Source organism: Orcinus orca, chromosome 13 (genome assembly GCF_937001465.1).
Source record: "Orcinus orca chromosome 13, mOrcOrc1.1, whole genome shotgun sequence".
Lineage (NCBI taxonomy): Eukaryota > Metazoa > Chordata > Mammalia > Artiodactyla > Delphinidae > Orcinus > Orcinus orca.
In genome coordinates, this window is record NC_064571.1 from 51,873,053 (window position 1) to 51,894,315 (window position 21,263).

Genomic DNA, 21,263 nt, shown 5'->3' on the forward strand with positions numbered 1-21,263 from the left:
CATTCATTCGTTCAGTGAAAACTTTTAAAGCATTACTTTGAGGTAGGCACTGTGCCATATAAGCGAAATCATTATTTTCTATTTCCCATTAAAACTTATTAAGTCCACTAGTTAGAACTATAAGTTAGGTACCACTGTAGCCCAGCAGATTCATTGCCTTGCCAGCAAAACCAGAATTCCTGAAACTTGATACAAATCTATAAATTAATCACCATGGATCTTCTCATATATCAAGTAATCACTCATTCACACAGAAAAAAATAAACATTTAACCCTCTAACACAGATGTCCATGCTCTCTTCTTCCTGATGAATTAAATTTCATAAAATCTCTAGAGGATGCAAAGTCCACAACCCCTACCAGCTGGAAAAAAAAAAAAAAAAGAGGAGGAGGGGCAGACACCTCTCTAGTGCTCCACAACATGCAAGCAGTCCTGCCCTGGGGGATGGGCACGAGTGTAGCTCCTTCGGCAGCTCTAACACTGGATGATGATTCCTAACCCAAGTGTTCTGCTTTTCCAGACCTCCAAGGGGTCTATGGGACACATAAGTATCTGCAGCATCAACTACTTTGGAAAAACATAAGAAAATCCGAGAACCAAACTTGACCACTGCAGCCCCTTGTTGTCGAAGAATCATTGTCTTTATTAAATAGCATTTCACCCCTAAAAAGCAATATTCCCCCAACCCCGGTACACACTGCAGTCCAAGCCCACACTGCCTTCACCAGCCACAGACAGGGCAAGGATTGTGTGATCTGGGGTAACAGGTAAGGAAGAGAACCAGAGTGAGCCCAAAGAGAAAGATGACTTCCTTTCATTGTCACCAGAGTGCCGGGCAGTTCATTTCAGTTGTCCAGTGTCCATGACTGGTGAATTTAAAACGCGATTGGGGGGAGATCCAGATGCCTGGACTCCATTCCCATTCTTGTGTAATAAAATATCCTTCAGTTTAACCTATCACTGAAGCCTCTCTCCTCTTTGAAGGCTAAATAAAAGGTGGGAGGAAAAGAAGAGGAGTCCTGAGTAGCTCCAATAACCCAAAGAATGTTTAATGATCTCAGTGAGATACAAGGAAGAACTCCCTGAATCGCAAGGTAGCTAAATAAAGGGAGATTGTTAATAATGAGGAAATGGATTTCTCACATGGAGATTAATCCTCCTGAAGTGTTTGAGTTAAAACCTGTTCTAAAGTAGTGAGACGCTTTCTGGAACCATCAAGAGCACGGAATAAACTAGTTAGCAAAAGGAAATGGAACGCAATACAATACAAAAATGCAATTGATGCAATAGTAAAAAGACAGGCTGGAAATATTTACAGATGTAAATGAAAAAGACTTAAAAGTTTAGTCGCATCTCCTAGATCTCTAAGTAGGAGCCATTAGAGTAACTACCCCCACAGTGTTAGGGGCTTTTAAATTCTGATGACCTTCAGCAGCTAGAAGTGTTACTGATAAAGCCAAACTCCATGTTTTTAAATTTAATGTGAAAATAGTATTACAAAGTGCCTTTCTACCGCTTTTATCTTTATTCCTTAATAACGATCACTTTTACTCACTCTGCCCACATTCCCACCCTGCCCCAAACCACAGGAGCATCTGTAACACAGGCATCCGAAAGCTTCCAGATGTTACGAAGATCTTCTCCTCTGAATTTAATTTCATTCTGTAAGTACCAGGCTGATTGCTATGCATAACAGTTTCCTATTTGCATCTGAAATTTGGAAAGTAAATATTTTTCTTTTCATTCCTCAAGGGAAATTTGTGATAACTTACACATAACCACGGTACCAGGAAATGCTTTTCAAGGGATGAATAACGAATCCATAACACTGTGAGTAAACTGGCAGATTCACGCCCTGCCATACAGTTCCTGCCATTCCCACTTCTAGCTTGAGGTGGGCTCTTTCTCATCTTTTACCATGTTCCTAACTCTCTGGTGACATTCTTTTTGACCTAAAATGCCAAGGGTGAGAGGAGTTGTGTGGGATGGCAGCTAGGTCACATGTTCACATGACAATCAACCAACCCATTAAGTTCAAAATTAATCAAATGGGCCCTGAGGATTTACAGTGACCAAATTTCCAACTGATGAAATTATTCACTGCATCAGTGGACTGCTTTGAAGCTAAGAAGAGACAGCCTGGAGGGGAGTCGCTGCCCTGGTTAAAAGAGAGCATAGAAATTTCAAGTTTCAACTGAGAAGAGTTTGAAAGGATATTCTCCAAGTAGGTAGAGTAGTTGATCAATGGACCCTGCTCTCTCTCTCTCTCTCTCTCTGATTTTTCACCCTCCCCTTAGAACCTGCTCACTTTGCTTCTGAAGGGACACCATCGATGCCCATTCCCTACATCCTTTAATACCTGAAAATAATGTCTTTTTATCTGGCAGTCACTTATCAGGTTATCAGGCTCACAGGCCTATCCCTTTCACGCTCTTTCCTAAGGCCTTGCTACTAAAAGTATGGTCCATGGACAAGCATCTACAGCATCTTCTGAGAGCTGGTTAGAAATGCAGACTCTCAGGCCCATCCCAGACCTACTGACTCAGAATCTGCATTTTCATAAGATTCCAAGTGATTCACATGCACGTTAAAGTTCAAGGGGCATCATACTAAGATAACCCAACTCATTCTCTTCACTGTACACCTGCCTGGCTTCCTTCCCCTGGGATCCCTGCCGTCTTTACATGGGGCACCTTCCTTTGCCCCACCATTCAGAGGCAGCATCCTGGGTACCATGTCTCATTTATGTCCAAAGCCCAGTGACAAGTGTTCAACCCTGCTCCCCACATCCACATCCTCTCACTCATTCTGCTTTGGTTACAGCCCATGGCAGGATCTGTGATGAGTCCATAAATGAGCTTAAATGTCCTTAAAGAAAGACAGAGCATGCATTGGGTGACCCTGAGATGAGGAGGTAGTTGTGAAACAAAAGAAGTGACCATCTCAGAGGACTCTCTTCTCTACAGTGGATTCTAGAAATTGGTATCAACGGTACACTGCATTTGAATAGTACTTTTACTTTGTGTAGGTGTAGTTCAACACATGCAAGTGTCATGTTACAAAGCTGTGGCCAATACAGCATTGACTCAGAGTGTTGCAATCAAAAGAATATAGAGCAGCAACCAAAAATAGTTTCAAAATAACTCAAATTCTTAACTTAAAACTCTTGAACACCAGAAACGAGACTAGACCCTAGACAAACTTCTCTACAGTCTTTCTACTCCTCCATTTCCCTCATGTACTGTAGCTCTTCCAGCTGTTTACAAAGTGTTTCTGACTCACTATTGTATATGGATCTGGAACTACTCATTCATCATGTCCCCTGTCAGAAACAGGGCATTTACAGAGCAAACACTGAGTCGGGAGGTACCTCACGCTTTAGGATTTGGGGTCTTTCCACATCTTTATTGAGGACACAAAAGACATATAAGATCCATGGCTTTGAGAAGCTCATAATCTCAATGGGGGAAAACATGAAAGAAGGAAAGAATAATACAAGCCACTAGACATTCACTGTGAGTGTGTGGTACACAGAAATGAGAAGTATTGGAGAAGTCCTCTTGGGCTGGAGAATCGGAGAGGCTGCAGACTTGAGTTAGACCTTGTAGAATCAGTAACGTTTGTATGAGTAAAAGTGATAAAAGCAGCTAATATTCATATAGCACTGACACTGTTTTAAAGTACTTTTTTAAACTCATTTTAGTCCTGCAGCAACCCTATGAGGTAGGAACTATCAGCCCCACTTTTAGTTGAGGAAACCAAGGCACTGAGAATTTAAGTAATTTGGCCAAGGTCAAGCTTTAGACTCAGACAGTCTTGGCTCCAGAGTCATGGTCTTACCCATTTTGTGATACCACATACCGAGAAAAGGGGAATGAATATTCCAAGTGGACATGAGCGAAAGCATGGCTGTGGGAAGGAGGAAAATGGGATGAGGCATACTTATTGGGAGTAAACATCCTGCTTAAGGAATGGAAAATACATTTAGATAAATGGCAGGGGTGGAGGAGACACTGGATTGCAGAGGGTTTTAAATGCAGGGATAAGGGGCTAAAGGCTTAGAAATAACCCTGAAAAAGTATTGAGAAGAAACCACTCAGTAGAGTAGACTTTAATTCAAAGATCACAAATATCCAGTACTCCCTTTGATTTTCACCTAAATCTAAAAATAAGCAGGAACCAATAGGTACTCCTCCCAGATACATGCACAGCAATGGGGGTGGAGTGGAATAAGAATGAAAGAGCGGAAGATGTGGAAGAGGACCAATAAGAAAATGAATGTTGAGATAACCCATAGGGGCCTATGAGCTCACAAGACGGGGCCACCCCACCGACGCCAAGGGACAACTAGAGATTTCTTCTCACACATCACATTTCAGCATTGGTACACGAGAGCTGCACAGTGGTTTTATTAGGGGCCATTAACTTATTTTTGTTATGATTTTAAGAAGAACAGTGCCTACCGGCAGGGCATCACTGCCCCACCTCTGAAGTTAATGAGGACTGCAGCTCCATCTCTCCCAGAGAGCGTGCATTGGGAGCGCGCATTGGCATTGTGCTTCCAGCGCCTCCTCACGCTCGGCCCTTCATCTGGAAGGAAGTGATTAGTCATTCGCTTGGCACCTGTTCTCAGCTGAATGGGCCCTTCTGTAAGTGAAGGGCCATGTGGAGCACCCCGTTGGAAAAGGGTATTACATTCGAAGAGGAAAGCCTTATTTCCTGAGCTATAAAGTTCAACTCTCTAATTAGAAAATAATGAAAGCAAGCCTTCTCTTTTCATTATTAGTAGTATTTGAGATTTTGGTTTTCATGGAACCTTTCCTGTCCTCCCTCCACCCAGATCTTTACCAACTGTGAGCTCATTTAATGAAAACAAAACACTGCACTTGATGCTCGAGAAGCTCAGTGGGGCTAATGCTAAAGCTATGCGTTATGCTGTTAGGTCCCTTCCTAGCCAGTTTGGCTTTTCATTAAATCCCCTCAGGAGGCTACCTTGAAATGTTCCCCCCTGAATGCGCAGGGTCTGGCTGCACCACCTTTCAAATATTCTAGATGACTTATCACACCAGTCTCAAAAAGGAGTCAACCTTGATTCATGTCTGAACTCCACACAGAGAAGGAAAGATCACAGCAATTAATTCTCTAAGACCCTTCGGAGAAGGGTGACCTGGCAAAGGAAGACAAGACTCCGAGCTACACCTGTGACGAGCCGCAGTGGAGAGGCTATTGGGCGCTGAAGGAGAGAGCCTGGCTTCCAGTCCTGGCTCTGAGTCTAACCAGCCTTAGTCGAGTCACACCACGGCAACAGGCCTCTGCCTCTGCCTCTCCAGTGGGATTATTAATACCTCCTTGTGCAAATTCAATTACATTGTGTCAGCTACACTGTGCCACCACTTAAAAGCTCATATTCAGGAAGCCAGTTATTTCAGACCATCATGAAAACATCGTGTGTCATCGTCTCTTTATAAACATTTTTTATTTTGAAAATTTTAACCGACAAATGGAAACCATTTGTCTTTCCACTGAGAAGTGGAAAGAACTGCACGATGAGTAGCCCTGTACACCTTACCGAGTTTCACCTACTATTAACAGCTTACCACACCCACTCCATCTCTAGATAGCTAAGTACATACAACACATTTCCCTCTTGCCAAACCATCCAGAAGAAGTCTATAAGCATCATGACACTTCCTACCTAAATTCTTCAGCATGTATCTCCTTAAACAGAAACATTCTACATTATAACACCGTTACACCTAAGAAAATCAGCATGGATTTAATGACATCATCCAACCTACAGTCTATATTCAAATGAAAATGTCTTTTATAGATGTTTTTAAAGTCAGAATTCAAAGTTTATACACTGCATTTTTACTGTTATGCGCCTTTGTCCTCCCAACCTTACCTCCCATCCCCCCCTCCTGAGAACTGCGCCCCTGCCTTCCTCTGTTCTGTATGACACTAATACCTTTGAGGGCCCAGGCCAGTTGTCTGGACTCATCTGACTGCATTGTCCTGATTAGATTCAGGTCAACATTTCTGCAAGAATACTGCAAAGGGGAGGTTATACGTCTCCCACTGCATCAAACCAGGAGGCCCATTGTGTCATGTTGTGCCACTCCTTGGCCATCTGGTTAAGGTGGTGATTGCCAGACCTCTTCATTGTAAGGGCACATTTTTCCCTTTGTCATAAATAAGTAAACTATTGTGGGATACTCTGAGTTCATGTGACTATCGAGTTGGCCAACAGCCTTTCACCCAATGGTTTCAGCATCTGTTCATTATTGAGTTATTATATAGAGAGCTACAAAATGATAGTTTTAAACTTATCACTCCTCTACATTTACCAGCCAGCCCTCTTCTGTATAAAAGAGGTTTGCTTCTTTTTCCTTTTCCTCTCTTTCTCTCTTGCTCTCTCTTTTTTTCTAAATTCTTTATTGGAGTATAATTGCTTTACAACGGTGTGTTAGTTTCTGCTTTATAACAAAGTGAATCAGCTATACATATACATATATCCCCATATCCCCTCCCTCTTGTGTCTCCCTCCCACCCTCCCTATCCCACCCCTCTAGGTAGTCACAAAGCACTGAGCTGATCTCCCTGTGCTATGCGGCTGCTTCCCACTAGCTATCTATTTAATATTTGGTAGTATATATAAGTCCATGCCACTCTCTCACTTCGTCCCAGCTTACCCTTCCCCCTCCCCGTGTCCTCAAATCCATTCTCTACGTCTGTGTCTTTATTCCTGTCCTGCCCCTAGGTTCTTCATAACCTTTTTTTTTTAAGTCTCCATATATATGTGTTAGCATATGGTATTTGTTTTTCTCTTTCTGACTTACTTCACTCTGTATGACAGACTCTAGGTCCATCCACCTCACTACAAATAACTCAGTTTCGTTTCTTTTTATGGCTGAGTAATATTCCATTGTATATATGTGCAACATCTTCTTTATCCATTCATCTGTCGATGGACACTTAGGTTGCTTCCATGTCCTGGCTATTGTAAATAGTGCTGCAATGAACATTGTGGTACATGACTCTTTTTGAATTATGGTTTTCTCAGGGTACATGCCCAGTAGTGGGATTGCTGGGTTGTATGGTAGTTCTATTCTTAGTTTTTTAAGGAACCTCCATACTGTTCTCCATAGTGTCTTGCTCTCTTTTTAAGCATCACTATGAAACAGGGATTTTTCTAAAACTTTATTCAATATATTATACTGCATTGCTGTCATCGTGATTTTAGATACCTGTCACCTTTTTATTGTTGCATGTGGTAAGTTGACATGAACTTGGCTGTGGTGGAGGGAAACAGAAAAAAACTCAGTACTGCTGAAAAGCAAGAGGCATGCTCATATCAGAGAGAGGAATCCCTTGCTATAGAGACTGTGAGCCCCACAGAAATGGGGGAATTCTGATGAACACCCAAAAGTAGGGTCATGGCAGCATATAGTAGTGACCAGAGACAGTTACCCATACAATGACTGCCATGGTATCCACTAGAGAAGTGTCTTCATACATGAGGAATCATTCAGATATAAAAGGACTTCAGCAAAGTACTGCATGAAGAAAGCGGTGATGGATAGGATAGGATCCCTCTGCTTTAGGATGGTGTTTATATAGTCATTTGATAAAAATTTGCTTATACATACACTACCACGAGGCATATTTTCTAAACTAGTATGCTTTCCCCTTCAGTAACAAATATTCCTAATTCTGCAAGGTCTGACTCAAGTCTCAGCTCCACCATGCAGCCTCTCTGACTTCTCCAACCCAGGAGGACTTCTTCAAGACTTCTCATTTCTGTGTACCACACGTGCTCACAAGGAATGTGTACTGGCTTGTATTATTCTTTCATTACTTCATGTTTTCACCTATTGAGATTATGAGCCTCTCAAGGACATGGATCTTATATGTCTTCTGTGTCCTCAGCAAAGACATGGGAAGACCCCAGATCCTAAGGCGTGAGGTACCTCCCCATTCAATGGGGTCACTTTGTGAGACCCCAAGGATCTGTAAACCTAAATTAGGCTTTCTTCTTTGAAATCATCCAAAAACTAGGTGGCTACATGATCAAGTGGGAGCTATGGCAGAATGTCTAAGACTGCTAATATAACCCCAGAAACGCTTTTAAAGCCCCAGGAATATTTGGAGTTTGCTACAAGGCAGTATTCAGAATTAGAGTGTCATCTGTGATTGAGTTCTAAAGCCCGAATCTTATTTTGAATAAAAAGGTGCTATTCTCTCTGTTTGAGTCAGAATTTCTGACACTTGAATAGAGAATGTAGACACTGCTTTAAAGTAAGGTGCAGCTATTATAATGGAGGAGAGAGAAAAATTCATTTCTATGCCTGTGACAGCATCCTCAAAGCAAAGGAAGCCCTCCTCATTTAATTCTGACACCACGATGTTTTAGAAAAAAGCTATGTGAAGTGACTCTCCAGATGTTTTAAAGGGCATTTAAAGCATTGTGCAGCCCTGACAGCATGAGGTTTCCCACTCACATCTGTAATTTCTCCAAAGTAAGGAAGCCACTCTTTTAATCAAAACAAGGCAGCACATTCTATTGTCTGCAAATGTTAAGAACAGAGCCAAAGAGCAGCGGCTGAAAAGGAAATGGTGAGCCATTTTCTTTGGAAAGTTGAAAGAAGCAGAACCCAGGCTATAAAAAAAAAATTTTTTTTAAGACATAAAAAATGTCCAAATACAGAAATGTCAATGGTGCCAGCACAGACCAAAGGTGGTTGAGGGCCCCCGGAGAATGCACACATTCGGGGCAGCCCAGGCCACTGAATTGACCTGCTCTACCCGGGAGAAGAAAGGCCCCTGCCTCAATAGAGGAGAATGACAGTTCAATTAGACAGGTCACTGTATTTCATGACACGCTGTCCAGAGCATGGAAAGGGAGATCTTTCTCTCTGTTCTGGCCAGACAGCTGGAAGCCACTGTTAAGTATAAGAAGAAGAATCATAGGAGCAACACATGAAGCATTTACTTTGTTCCAGAACCTATTTCTAAGTACTCAGTGTATGTTTACTGTTTTAATCCTCACAACAGCCTTTTGAGGTCAAGACTATTATTATCATCTCTGTTTTCAGATTACCAAATTGAGACACAGATAGGTTAAGTAAACTGCCCAGAGTAACTCAGTTCATAGGTAGTAGAGCTGGGATCCAAGCCCAGGCAGTTGGGTTCAGGGCTTGCAGACTTAACTGCAAGGCTACACTTAGAGCAATGGCATTGTAAGCCCCACCAAAAAAGCCAAGCCTAAAATCCTAATATGTATCAAAAGTAGGATCAGGGTATCACACACCAGTGATGAGGAACTGGCATCCAGACAAGTGCTGGCAGCTTTGCTTTGCTAAAAGCACGGTAGGGGCTAGTTTTTCTACACGTGTAGTTCCACCACTAAGAAGGTAGAGAAAGCAGTAAGGGGACCAGAGTCTGGACTCAATTCTGTCCAGCAGACCATCTGATTTGCGCTATGGAAATAATGAGAGCTGCACCATCCTAGGATATACCCTAAGGCAAGGTCCCAAAGTGGCACGCCCGAAGCTCACTGGGAGAGCTTGTTATAAAAGTGCACTTTCCTGGATACCACGGCCAGGTTCTGATTCCGTAGGTCTGCAGTGCACCTGGTCAGTAGGTCTGCATCTGCATTTGTGGCCAGCAGTTCCAGGTGATTCCTATTCAGTGGATGGAGGAGAATGATTTGACAGACACTGGCCTAGACTCTAAGAAATCCAGTTTCAAAGGAGTCCAGAGAAAAGACAGGTATGATTTCTTCATCTAAAAGAGATTACTGCAAAGGAATTCAATCCCCAAAATGACAAGAGACTGCCAAAGGACAATATTCTAAGTGTAAAATAAAAAGAGAATTCTAGTGGGATTGTGTGAAAGTTGTGTGTAATGCCACAAGACAACAGAGATAAACCAAATACCAATCTCCTCGGATTCTACAATATAGACGGGGACAGAAAACTATTGAAAAATGGCATCCAATAATCCATTACACAATATAGTGAGGAGCTCGTGTGTGAAGCTGTAAACTCAGAAGAATTCCAGAAGGAAGCCCACGGGAGCAGGGAAAGCCAGACAAGGCTCTTCCTCCCGTGGAAGGGCAAGGCCACCGCTCCCCCCAGCCTGTTGACTGAACTCGTGTTAGGTAGCAAGCATTATGAGAGATCTGGGGGTTTAACAAAACGAATTAACTATGCTCCCCTGCTCTCTTTGAACTCAATTATTTTGTAGTCTCTATATTCTCTGAATTTCAGTGTTCAAGTGTCAAGCTTCAACACTGAGTCCCAACTATACTTACATATATGCTGGTTTGTCTCAGGTGTGTTGATGGAAAGAGACGAAAGAGACGCCCCCCCCACCCAAACACACACACACACACACACACACACACACACACACACACACACTATAGACATACATATTACGCACATCCACTACACACATACACATACAATGAAATTAAATCCCACGCTTGTTTTATTTAACAAAGGCTGGAGAAACCCTGTGGACAGCAGCCACCTGGAGGAGTAGGTGGAGACTGTGTCTAAACTGTTTCTCATGTCGCCCCCAACCTGTCCCTGACATGGGCGTGCAGCTGCCCTGTAAAGGGAAGCTAGCACCTGGCCAGATGCGGCGGCTCAATTTTATATCACACCACAGCCCTTTCTCACTTGAGTCTCATAGCATTGTTCATAAAGAACTTACACAAATATTTCTATTTGAGACTGTGGCTTTCAAACTTGCTTGGCCATGGTTTACAGTGAGAAATTCATCTTATATATAACCATTTGTTCATCCAATTCATTTAACATATATTTACTGTAATCCTCCCAGGCGCCAGGCACTGTCCTACATGCAGGGGATTCTGCAGTGAACAGAACAGATTGAATCCTTGCTCTCATAAAGGTTACATTCTTCCGGGGAGGCAGACAGTAATATAATCATGGGTCAGATGCTAATAAAGCAAATCAGAGAAGGGAGACAGAGAGTGCTGGAATGCTGGGGGGGCAGTTTAAATAGGGTGGCCAGGAAAGCCCACGCCGAGAACATGACATCAAACGTAGCTCTACAGGAGGAGGAAGAGGGGCCGTGTGGCTGTCTCAGGGAAGACGAGTCAAATCACCCAGCAAAACGGATGTGCTGGAGGTAGCCCCAGTCACAGTGTGTTCTGGTCTCATTTCCACCTATTGTGAACTTCAGACAAGTCACTTTCTTCTCTGAGCCTCTTTCCTTCTCTGTCAAATGAAGGGTTGCCGCTTGCTCCTCTCCAAGCTCTTTTCTGCTTCTAAAGTTTCCCAGCATCTGTGTTCTAAGGAGTCTCCTATGTCTTGTTCTGGGCAGACTTATACGTATAGATGTATACATATACTTACATGTATATAACATTCAAAAATGGTGGAACAAAACTTCAGAAAGAGTACTACCCCGATTACATGCAACATACTCTAACATTTTCCATTTTGTTCCATTCTGTTCTATTTCATTTTTTTTAAGGCTGATTGTACCCAACTAAATTGATTTCACTATCCACTAATGGGTCTTAAAGAACTGTTTACAGACATTGAAATCTTGGTTGTGGAACAAAATGTGGCATCAGCAAAACCACAGACTCATCCAAGAAAAAGAAACTCTCACTCAGTACTGGAGCCTTCTTCTGCCCTCAGCTTTCGGCGACCCGGAAAGCCCATATGCCCAGACTGGCCTGTAGAACCAGACACAAGACTTGAGTGTTAGACAGCTCTAGCCTCACATTCCAGTTCTGCCACTGTTTTCTCTGACCGTAAGCAAGCTACACAACAACATGAAGGCTTAGGTTTCTGACCAGAGCAATGGAAGTGACGATGAGGATTAAATCATAAATACGTAGAATGGTTGATCACTATCTGGCACTTAATAAACACTTAACAAATTAGTGGTGGTGCTGGTGGTAGAGGTGGAAGCCAGCTAGAGCAAGAACACAGTCTCATCTCAGCAGGCCCCGAGGATCTAAGATGTTAGAGAGACAGAGCTACATATTGTAAATGACAGTAATTATCCTAGTAATAAATGTCACAGAAGGAAGAATGTGTGATTCCAAACTGTGTTTCTTTCGCTCCTAAAACCTCTCTCCTCCCTCCTTAGAAAACTATATGGAAATGGATTTGAAGAAATACAAAGTCATGCATTCAATGGGACAACGCTGATTTCCCTGTAAGTATGTGCTTATTTCCCCAGCTCATGAATAAAAATGAAATATTACTCTGGCTACCACATCACATTCAATCTTCAGCAACTAACTCAGGACAAAAATAAACTTTCAAGTGGCTGGTCCTCAGTGTGGTACGCATGTTACTAGGCAACTGGCTGGCTGGAAACCGCAGAGCACCCTGATATCGAAGATAGATGCAGCCTGCATACATTGAAGTTGACAGTTTGCTGAAATATTCAACACCCTACTCTAGGCTCCCCCACCTCACAGCCTCCCTCTCTAGTCCCCTCGCTCGGGTCGATGGTGTGTTAGAGGCAGCGTGATTTCAGTGAAGAAATTCTTCCTCCCGGCCCCACTGCAGAGAAATCGGATAATGCCATTTACCAGCCAATTCAGCCACAACAGGCCCACACAGAAGCCCATCTCCTTACTGCTGCGGGCTGGGTGCGGGGGGACGCGGCGGGGAGTAAGGAGTTCACATTCCACAAGGTGAGGGAGCCCTGCGTTTTCACCACATCCGACCCCAGTCCCCAGTGTTAACAGCCTTCAACTTTAGAGAAGCATCCCTACTGCTCCCTTCACTGTTCTCAACCTTTCTTTCTATGGCTCCTTTCCTAAAAGAGGGGCTCGTTCACAAAGCTCGCAGGGCCAGGGTGGAGGCTGGTTGGACCATGACAGGTACCGGGTAAGGTGACAAACAGCATCCACTTGTGTACAGTAAAACCTAACGGCACATGAAAGGCTCAACTAAAGCCAAAGTTAAGGAAAACACACAAATGAAAAGGCTTTTAATAATAAATAAGCCATATGTATAAACCATGGTCTACACCAGAGCTTCTCAAATAACACACATAAGAACCACATGGAGACTGCTAAAACACAGGTTCCTGAGCCCCACTCCCAGACATTTTAATTCAGTGGGTCTAGGGTAGGGCCCGAGAATTTGAAATTTTAACAAACTCCCAGGAGATGCTGATGCCGCCGGTCTGAAGTTAAGTAGCCTGTCTATACAATATACTATTTATTTTTACTACAAATAGTAACCAAAGACCCTATTATATGGATACCATGTTATATAGCTTGGTGGAGAAGAGAATGGATCTAACAGTCACTAACTGGGACTCAAACTCCAATCCCATTATTTATCGCCTTGACCCTGAGCAAGTTACTCAACCAATCTAAACCACAGTGTCTTCATCCATAAAATGGAGCTGCTGATAGGCTTGTTTTGAGGATACCGCCACCAAAATGCAAAGGTCTGTTTTGCATCCTCAGTACTTAGCACGGTGCCTGGCATAGAGTACGTGCTCATTTATTATTTGTTACATTATACAGTTAATTATGAATGAATCATAATTAAATAAGATTGTATTTTTATGCAGTTAGCACAGGTCTGGCACATACTAAGTGCTCAAGGAATGGTAGCTTTTTAAACAGTTGTCCTTCCTACCATGGAGTGGATTTTCCCTCATTTTCTTGTTGATTTGAATTCAACGCAGGGTTCACTCTGGCCAATCGAATCTGTTTCTGCCAAATTAAAATCAGAGGCTTATCCTCTCCTGGCACAGTCCTCTCAGATGCCTCATTCTGTTACTCACTCAAAGTGTTTGCCAAGCATCAGCTGTGTCTGAAGGAACGTGCTATATTTTGAGGGGAAATGAAGATGCAGAAGCCCTGGTGTTTGCCCTGCAGGAGCTTACAGCCTAGGAAGAAACATCTCCAAATGGTATATAAACTGTACACTACGTAGTTACTAAAACAGAAGGCAAAATATGGTGCCTGGCCTGAGAGAGGTGAAGTCCTCTGAGATTTCAAAGGCAGAAGAGAAGGAAATTAGAGAAAGCCTCATGAGAGATGTAGATTTTGAGCTGAGCCTAACTTGGATAGGCAAAGATGGAAGGAAAATGCACTCCGGTCAGAGGACAAGAAGAACAGCCCAGAGGAGGATGCATGGGATGTGCTCAAAGACCAGAAAACAGTACCTTTTAGAAAGTCCTAGATGTGGGTTAGAGACAAAGCAGGAAGGGCCTCAGATGCTAGAGTAAACAATTTGGCCTCTCTTCTGTAGAGAATAAGCCGTTGAAAGTCCTGGGATAGGAAGTGTGAGAGGGGTGCTTAAAGAAGGTTGGCTCATGGGTTAGCAGGGAGGACAGAGGGCTGGAAGCGGCAGGCCAGGGCTAGGGACACAGAAGTCAGAATTACCTGAGGAGAGGGGATGGGTGAAGTTCTTTGTGGCTGAGGTCACCTGCACAAGGAGGAAAAGTAAGAGGACTGAATATAAAATTGGGGGGAAACAAGAGATAAGGAAAAGAAGCCAGAGCAAAAGCAGAGGTGAGAGGCTACTCAGCAGAGTACATCTTTGGGAGGTCAGGGAAAGCAGAGAGTAAGGTGGGAGGTCCTTGGTCAGCAGTGTCTCAACGGCTTTAGAGGCGCCAGAATAGGTGTGGACTTAGAAAAGTCCCAAAGTCCCATTAGTATGTATTCCCCATACCTCACTGTCGCCAGAAAGAGGAAGCCGAGAACACAAATCAGTTTGCCAAGAACACAAGTTAATTCCATTCATTTATTCATTCAACACACCCTTATTAAGCATCACCAATACATTAGTCACTACGTTAAGTGCTGTGTCTACAATGGTCCAGTGGAAACAGTCCCTGCCCTAATGAAGTTTCTGTACTAGCAGAAGAGACAGGGAAAAGGCAAGTAAATAAATGAAATTATTGCAGGTAGTGATACACACTGTGAAGGACATAACCTATCCCTGAGATCTGAGAGAGTACCAGGGGCAGACTGACTCTAGGTTAGGTGCTCAGGGACAGCCTCACCAAGGGTATGATATTTAGGCTGAGCCTAAAGGATGACAAGGAGTCCGCACTGGCAATCATCAGACAAAGCGCATTACAGAAAGAGGGAGCAGCATGTGCAAAGGTCCTGAGGTGGGCAAGAAAAGAAGTTGATAAACTCCAAGAATTGAGAGGAGGCCAATGCGGCTTAAGGGTCATCGGCAAAGGGAACACTGGATGAGATTAAGCTGGAGATGCAGCAGGAGCAAGTCATCAGGACTGAGGGGCCGTGAGAAGGAGTCTGAATTCTCTTCCAAGAGCAAGCAGACCCATTGAAGGGTTGAGCAGGGCAGAGGGAGTAGTTTTCAAAACCATCAAGCAAAAGTTTCAAACTATGGGCATGTCCAGCCCCATTTCTGACACCTTCCTCATATAAAGGCCTGTCCAAAGTTGTTCAGAACAATGACACCACAGCCCTACAAAGTTCTCAATATGTTACTTACTAAGACAAGGTGGAGAGGAGCAGCTTCAGAAGGTTACCCTCAGACACCTCCAGGGGTCCGAGAGCCCAGCCCTACCATTCCCGGAGCACCCCTATCAAGGAAGCCTTGGCTGGAGTTTGGGAGGTCTCCCACTGTACTTCAAAAGGTCATCCTTCCTATCCTTCTCACACCTAGAAGGCCATGCCACTCGGGAGAGTTCCCAAAAGCGACCCCCCAGGAAACTGTGGTAGATAACTTTTGGATTTATTTTTGACCAAGTTACATAATACAGAGTTATCATTATACAAAAAGATCTGAGTTTTAATAAAACATGAGAAATGCTGTCCTGAAATTTGAACAATTAATTTGACCTGGCTGACATGAGGATTATTTGCTCACAGAGCCCGGTTTCAATGATTTATGACCATAACTGAACATAATTAAAACAAATCAAATCAGGAAGAAGAGCCATGGAGGTTTGGGAAGGAATTTTTCTCTTGATTTAGATTTTAAACAGCAATTGACTCTGACAACCTCATCTCCTTGAAAATGGAAATACACCCAGGGGATGGGACGACGTGAGACTGACGGGTGCATCGTGATGAAAGGGCCGAGGCTTTCCGAGGAAAACGCTTAGTAGAAGCATGTGGAAGGCAGCCACCAAGGGAGTGAGATGCAGGGCTTTTACAGTTTTTAAATGGCAGAGGTGATGTGGAGACTTGCAGAAAGACGATGAAGAAGATATAAAGCTATGAGATGAACCAGGTAATTACTGAGGATCCTGCAAGGGAGGGGGCAGCGGGTGTTGGTGTATTTGTTTTGCCACTGTAACAGTGGTGCAGAAGAATCATGTCCTATGCTCAAAATCATCACGCCAGCAATGGATGTACACCGTGCCCACTGTCCAGCGTTTTCCAGAATGCTCTTTGAGACGCCACCCTTCTCTTGTAGGAAGAAAGCAATCAAAAGTAAGCTGACAAGTCTGGGCCCAGGGACTCCTCTCCCGGCTTCCTTGTCCACCCAGAGAGGGACCTGTCCTTGGAGACACCAGCGTCAGGGCCCAGACGGGAGCTGCTCAGCGGGGCTAGGCTCAGCTGGTCCTGAGCAGTTCACTCTGAGCTGTCCTGAGCTTAGGGAACAGAAGCCCTCAGGTCGTTACTCCCATTGCAGATTTTGGCTTCCTGAACAGCAGTGGCCTTCAACCCTTTTGTTTCTACAATACACACACCTGGCAACGATCAAGCACAGGGCACAGACCCGTGGGGCACCCGGGGTAGGGGGAATTTTCTATACAGGCTGTCCTTCCTCCCCTTTCTAACCCACTGAGAAATGCACAGCTGAAAGAAAGAGTCCAATTAACATGATGAAAGGGGCTAGCTTTGAATGGACCCTACTTTTCTTTTAAGTATAGAATTTGCAAACTTCAGTCTGTTACTCTGAACAAACATTGAGCCCTCCAAGGTCATGACGGCCTGATGCAGAGTGGGCTGCACTTCTACCCTTCAGCCTTGAACACGGGAGCAGCATTTTCTTCACAACTCCAGGACAGAGGTAGGGAGTACTTTAAGTTGTAGGACAAAGGGTTCCACTGAGTGAGGGGAAAATCGCAGAGGAAAGGCGGAGCCAAGCACACCAGCGATTTCACAATTTCTCCCAGGACAAGAACGTCTTTTTCTCATTTTACCTACAGCCCCGCCTTGTCCCCTCGACCCCTGAGCACCATGCCCACAGGCTGCTCTCACCGTGCATGCGCACAGCTATGACTGTTTACACATGAGCTGCAAACTCCACTGAGGACACTGTCCTTCCCCACAGGGAGCTAAAGGAAAACGCGCACCTGGAGAAGATACACAATGGCGCCTTCCGGGGGGCCACCGGGCCTAGCATCTTGTGAGTACAGTACTGCTGCCCCCCCCCCCCCACCCGCTGCAGCCCAGCAGGCCCGCTCAGGGAGTCCAGCCACATGGTTCCCAGCCTGCTTTGCGGGGAACCAGTCTCTGCACGTACAAGGGTTACCGTAACAAAGCACCACCAACTCGGGGGTTGAAACAATAGGAATGTCTTGTCTTGCAGTTCTAGAGGCTAGAAGTCTGAAATGAGGGTATGGGCAGGGCTGGCTCCTCCTGAGGGCTGCAAGGGCAGGACCTATTCCAGGCCTGTAGTTCCTCCTGGTGGTGGCAGCATAAGTCCCGTCTTCACAGGGTGCTCTGTGTGTCTGTGTGTCTGTCTGTCTGTCTGTCTCCAAATTTCCCTCTTTTTGTAAGGATACCAGTCATACTGGATTAGGGTCCATCCTAACGATCTCATTTTAACTTGATCACCTCTGTAAAGACCCTATTTCCAATTCAGGTCACATTCTGCAGTACTGGGGGTTAGGACTTCAACATGTGAATTTGGTGGAGACACGGTTCAACCAACATCAAACACGGAGGGCCTCCTAATGTGCTGGCAGGGGGGCGTGGTGTCCCCTGGCATCCCCTCATGGGAATTAAGGCTGTGTGAGCTGCTATGCGTCAGGCTCCCTCAGGATGCAAGGAGCAGAGGCAAGTGCCCTCAGTTAATGGGAGCTGAGCATAAGGACACAGGGGAAAATGAAGAGGAGCAGGAAACTGAACCATTAGTCTCCTGACAAGGCCTTAGGAAGCCGGAAACATCCTGTAGGAAACAACTGCAGCTGCAGTCAGGCTTCAGGGAGCGATGCAACAGGCCTCCAGAAACTCTGCAGCAGTGACGGCAGTGGCCTCGTCACCTTCGCCACAGAGATGCCGGCCCATTAGTCCCTACCCCTGGCACGCTATCACTCATGCCTTCAACAAGCGTGGGTGGAACACGTCCTGTTTACCAGGCACCAAGCTGCAGGGACAGCAGCCAGCTCCGGGACCTGCTCATAAAGAGATTAGAGCCATGGAGGGGAAAGAACAATAAACAGGCAAAGTGATAAACAGGCACGTGACTTTAAAATGAGAACAGTACTAGAAAGATAGTGAGCAGTGTAACCCAGTTCATTTGTTTGTTTATTCATTCATTCACTGATTTATCCAGTAACTGTAAGTCCACACCATGTGCCGGGCACTGGATTAGACATCAGGGAAACAGCAGAGAAGAAGAAAAGACAAACGTCTCTGCCTTCATAGAGTGGGGAAGACAGACAACGATCAAATGAGTAAAGAAAATATGTAGTATTCCAGATGGCCGTGGAGGAGAAAACTTCAGGTGGCTGGGCAAAAGGAGTTCTAGGGAGGGAGCTAGCATTTTAAGGAGGATGGTCAGGTAAGACTGTCCTGAACAAGTGTTATTTAAGCAAATACCTGAAAGAAGTGAGGGAGCAAGTTGTGTGGGTATCGGTAGGAAGAGCATTGCAGGTGCAGGGAACTAAGCAGGAGGCCAGTGTGGCAGAGTGAGCCAGGAGGAGGGGCCTAGAACAGGAGGACCGAGAGGTGGCGAAAGCCAGGTTATGAGGCTTGTGGCTTTTATAAGCACTTTGCCTGTTCTCTGAGTGAGGTGAGGGGGCTTTAGGGTTTTGATCAGGGGGAGGAATGAACTGACCCAGGTATTCTTTATACCCTAGCTCCTGCCTGTATCCAGTCATGATTCTGTCTAATTTCTACAGCCCACCGAACTCTACTTCTTAGCTCCTGCCACTGTCATCTCCTGAGCATCTACTTCCTACCTCCTCTCTATCAACTCCCGACTCTGTCTACCGCCTACTTCTGCCACTATCAACTCCTGACTTCGTCTAGCTCCTAGCTCTTGCCACTATCAACTCCTGTCAGTACCCATTCTGACTCTGTTTACTTATTTCCTGCAGCCGTCAACCCCTGATTCTCTCTACATCCTAATTCCCACCAGTAAAACTCCTGACCTTCTCCACTTCCTAACTTCTGCCATCATCCATCCTAACTCCTCTCTCTTCTCCACACGACGTCATGATTTCTACTTACTCATGGCTTCCACCTCCTCGTGCTTCCTGCCTACTGTTTTTTCTGCTGTCTCTCAGCTTCTGCCATCCTACCCTAGGGGTCCCTGTCTGTTATGTCTCATATTCAAAGTACACCAGACTCAGAATCTTACACATTGCTTGAATACTCTCCAGTCTAGCACACCCTATAGGCAGAGTTCTTATAGCAAACTGGTCACCTACTTGGGCACTGAATAGCTAAGGAGAGTTGCCTTTGGTCAGGCAGAAGAACGAGTGAGTATGATCATAAGACGCCCTGCATGACAGTTTTTGCTTGAAAACCTGCTTGGTCTGCCTGCTTAGAAATGACTGTGAGCCCGGTAGGCATCTACACGGACTTTTCCAGAACAGTGGGACCAGACCTAGGTCTCTTACTCTCCAAATAACTATTCTCATTATACCCTTAGGGTTTAAGTGATATCTAGAAGTGGTCCTTCCTTCCACACCCCCAAAATATTTCCCCCATGAGTCTCTCACTGAAACTGAAAATCAATCATCAGAGATTCACTCCTTTGTAATGAGACCTTGCCATTTCTAGAATCTTAATTTAAAATAGTTTACCCCCACCAAAAAAAAAAAAAAAAATCACCAGGCCTGCAAAGAATCATGTGGTCAATCCCTAATACATCTAAGATAATAACTCTGTAAAGCAGAATGAGAACACTGGTTACGTAAAACAATAAGGACACAAAAGCAATGAGTCTGCAGCCCCCGAGGCAAATTCTGCCACCTTGATTATTCCACCAAGGGCCTACACTAGTCATCATGCCACGTTGTCAAGTTCATCTGTCCATCAATCCCCTACTGAGCCCCTCCCATGAGATGGGCACTAAGTATTGGGTCAGTTTGCTGCAGGGGGCTGTGCTCCTGGAAAACTTTCATGGCAGCAGCCACTTAGAAGATAGGCAGAATTTTTTAATTCCCACTGACTCTTCCTCCTCACATTTACTTTGTTTGGAGTTTTCTTGGGCATTGCCTCGAGTCTAGAAAAGCTGAGGCATTCAGGACCTTGTGTGAAAAACCCGAGCTTTCCACACGGTTTTGCTTGCATGGCCGAGTGTTTGCTTGCTTTGGACTGATGAATCCAGCCTGCCTTTAGAGAAGGTTGAGGGTGGCTAAGGCCACACAGTGGCTCTGAATAGCGTAACTAGCCTGTGCTTCACGAAAACCTACCCTGCAGAGCTTGATCAATCAAAGACCGAGGCATCTGAAGCCCTAAATATTTCCCCCTGGAGTAGAGCACAAAAGCTGATGTCACTGCACGTGCCTGCTCTCTCTTAAAGCAAGTAGTTCTTTCACTTCTGCTAAGTGGAGAGAGGTAGAGGGAGGGAGAGAGGGGGAGAAAGGAAGCAGCAGAGGGGAGAGAGAGAATGCTAATGAATGTATGACAGGTACGAGGAGTCATACTCGGCCTTGAAAAGAATAATGGGGTACCTATCAGAAAAGAGACCACGTAGCTTTTTTGAGTTCAGATCTTAATGAGACTAACTGAAATGGAGAATGGGGGAGAAAGCGAGATGGAGAAAAGATTCCTCAGAACCTAGAAGGATACTATTGTTGAGAGGAAGTTTCATTCTATGAATCATACATGTTAAGTAAATCAATCGATAAACCTTTCTCCCTTTTACTTTTCAGGGATATTTCTTCCACTAAACTGCAGGCCCTGCCCAGCTATGGGCTGGAGTCCATTCAGACGCTAATTGCCACATCATCCTATTCTCTGAAAAGACTGCCCTCAAGAGAAACACTTACCAACCTCCTGGACGCCACGCTGACCTACCCCAGCCACTGCTGTGCTTTTAGAAACGTGCCAACAAAAGAGTGAGTAAAAAAC

General features: G+C 44.7%; 1 protein-coding gene across 1 annotated transcript in view; it reads left to right on the plus strand.

Annotated features, from left to right (window-relative positions):
- Positions 1-21,263, plus strand: part of LHCGR (luteinizing hormone/choriogonadotropin receptor) — a 63,509-nt gene that overhangs the window by 24,614 nt on the left and 17,632 nt on the right. The window contains exons 5-9 of the mRNA XM_004264962.4: positions 1,591-1,665; positions 1,754-1,831; positions 12,140-12,208; positions 17,287-17,361; positions 21,065-21,250. Of these exons, the coding sequence (XP_004265010.2) occupies positions 1,591-1,665; positions 1,754-1,831; positions 12,140-12,208; positions 17,287-17,361; positions 21,065-21,250 (483 nt within the window). The remainder of the gene's footprint in view (positions 1-1,590; positions 1,666-1,753; positions 1,832-12,139; positions 12,209-17,286; positions 17,362-21,064; positions 21,251-21,263) is intronic.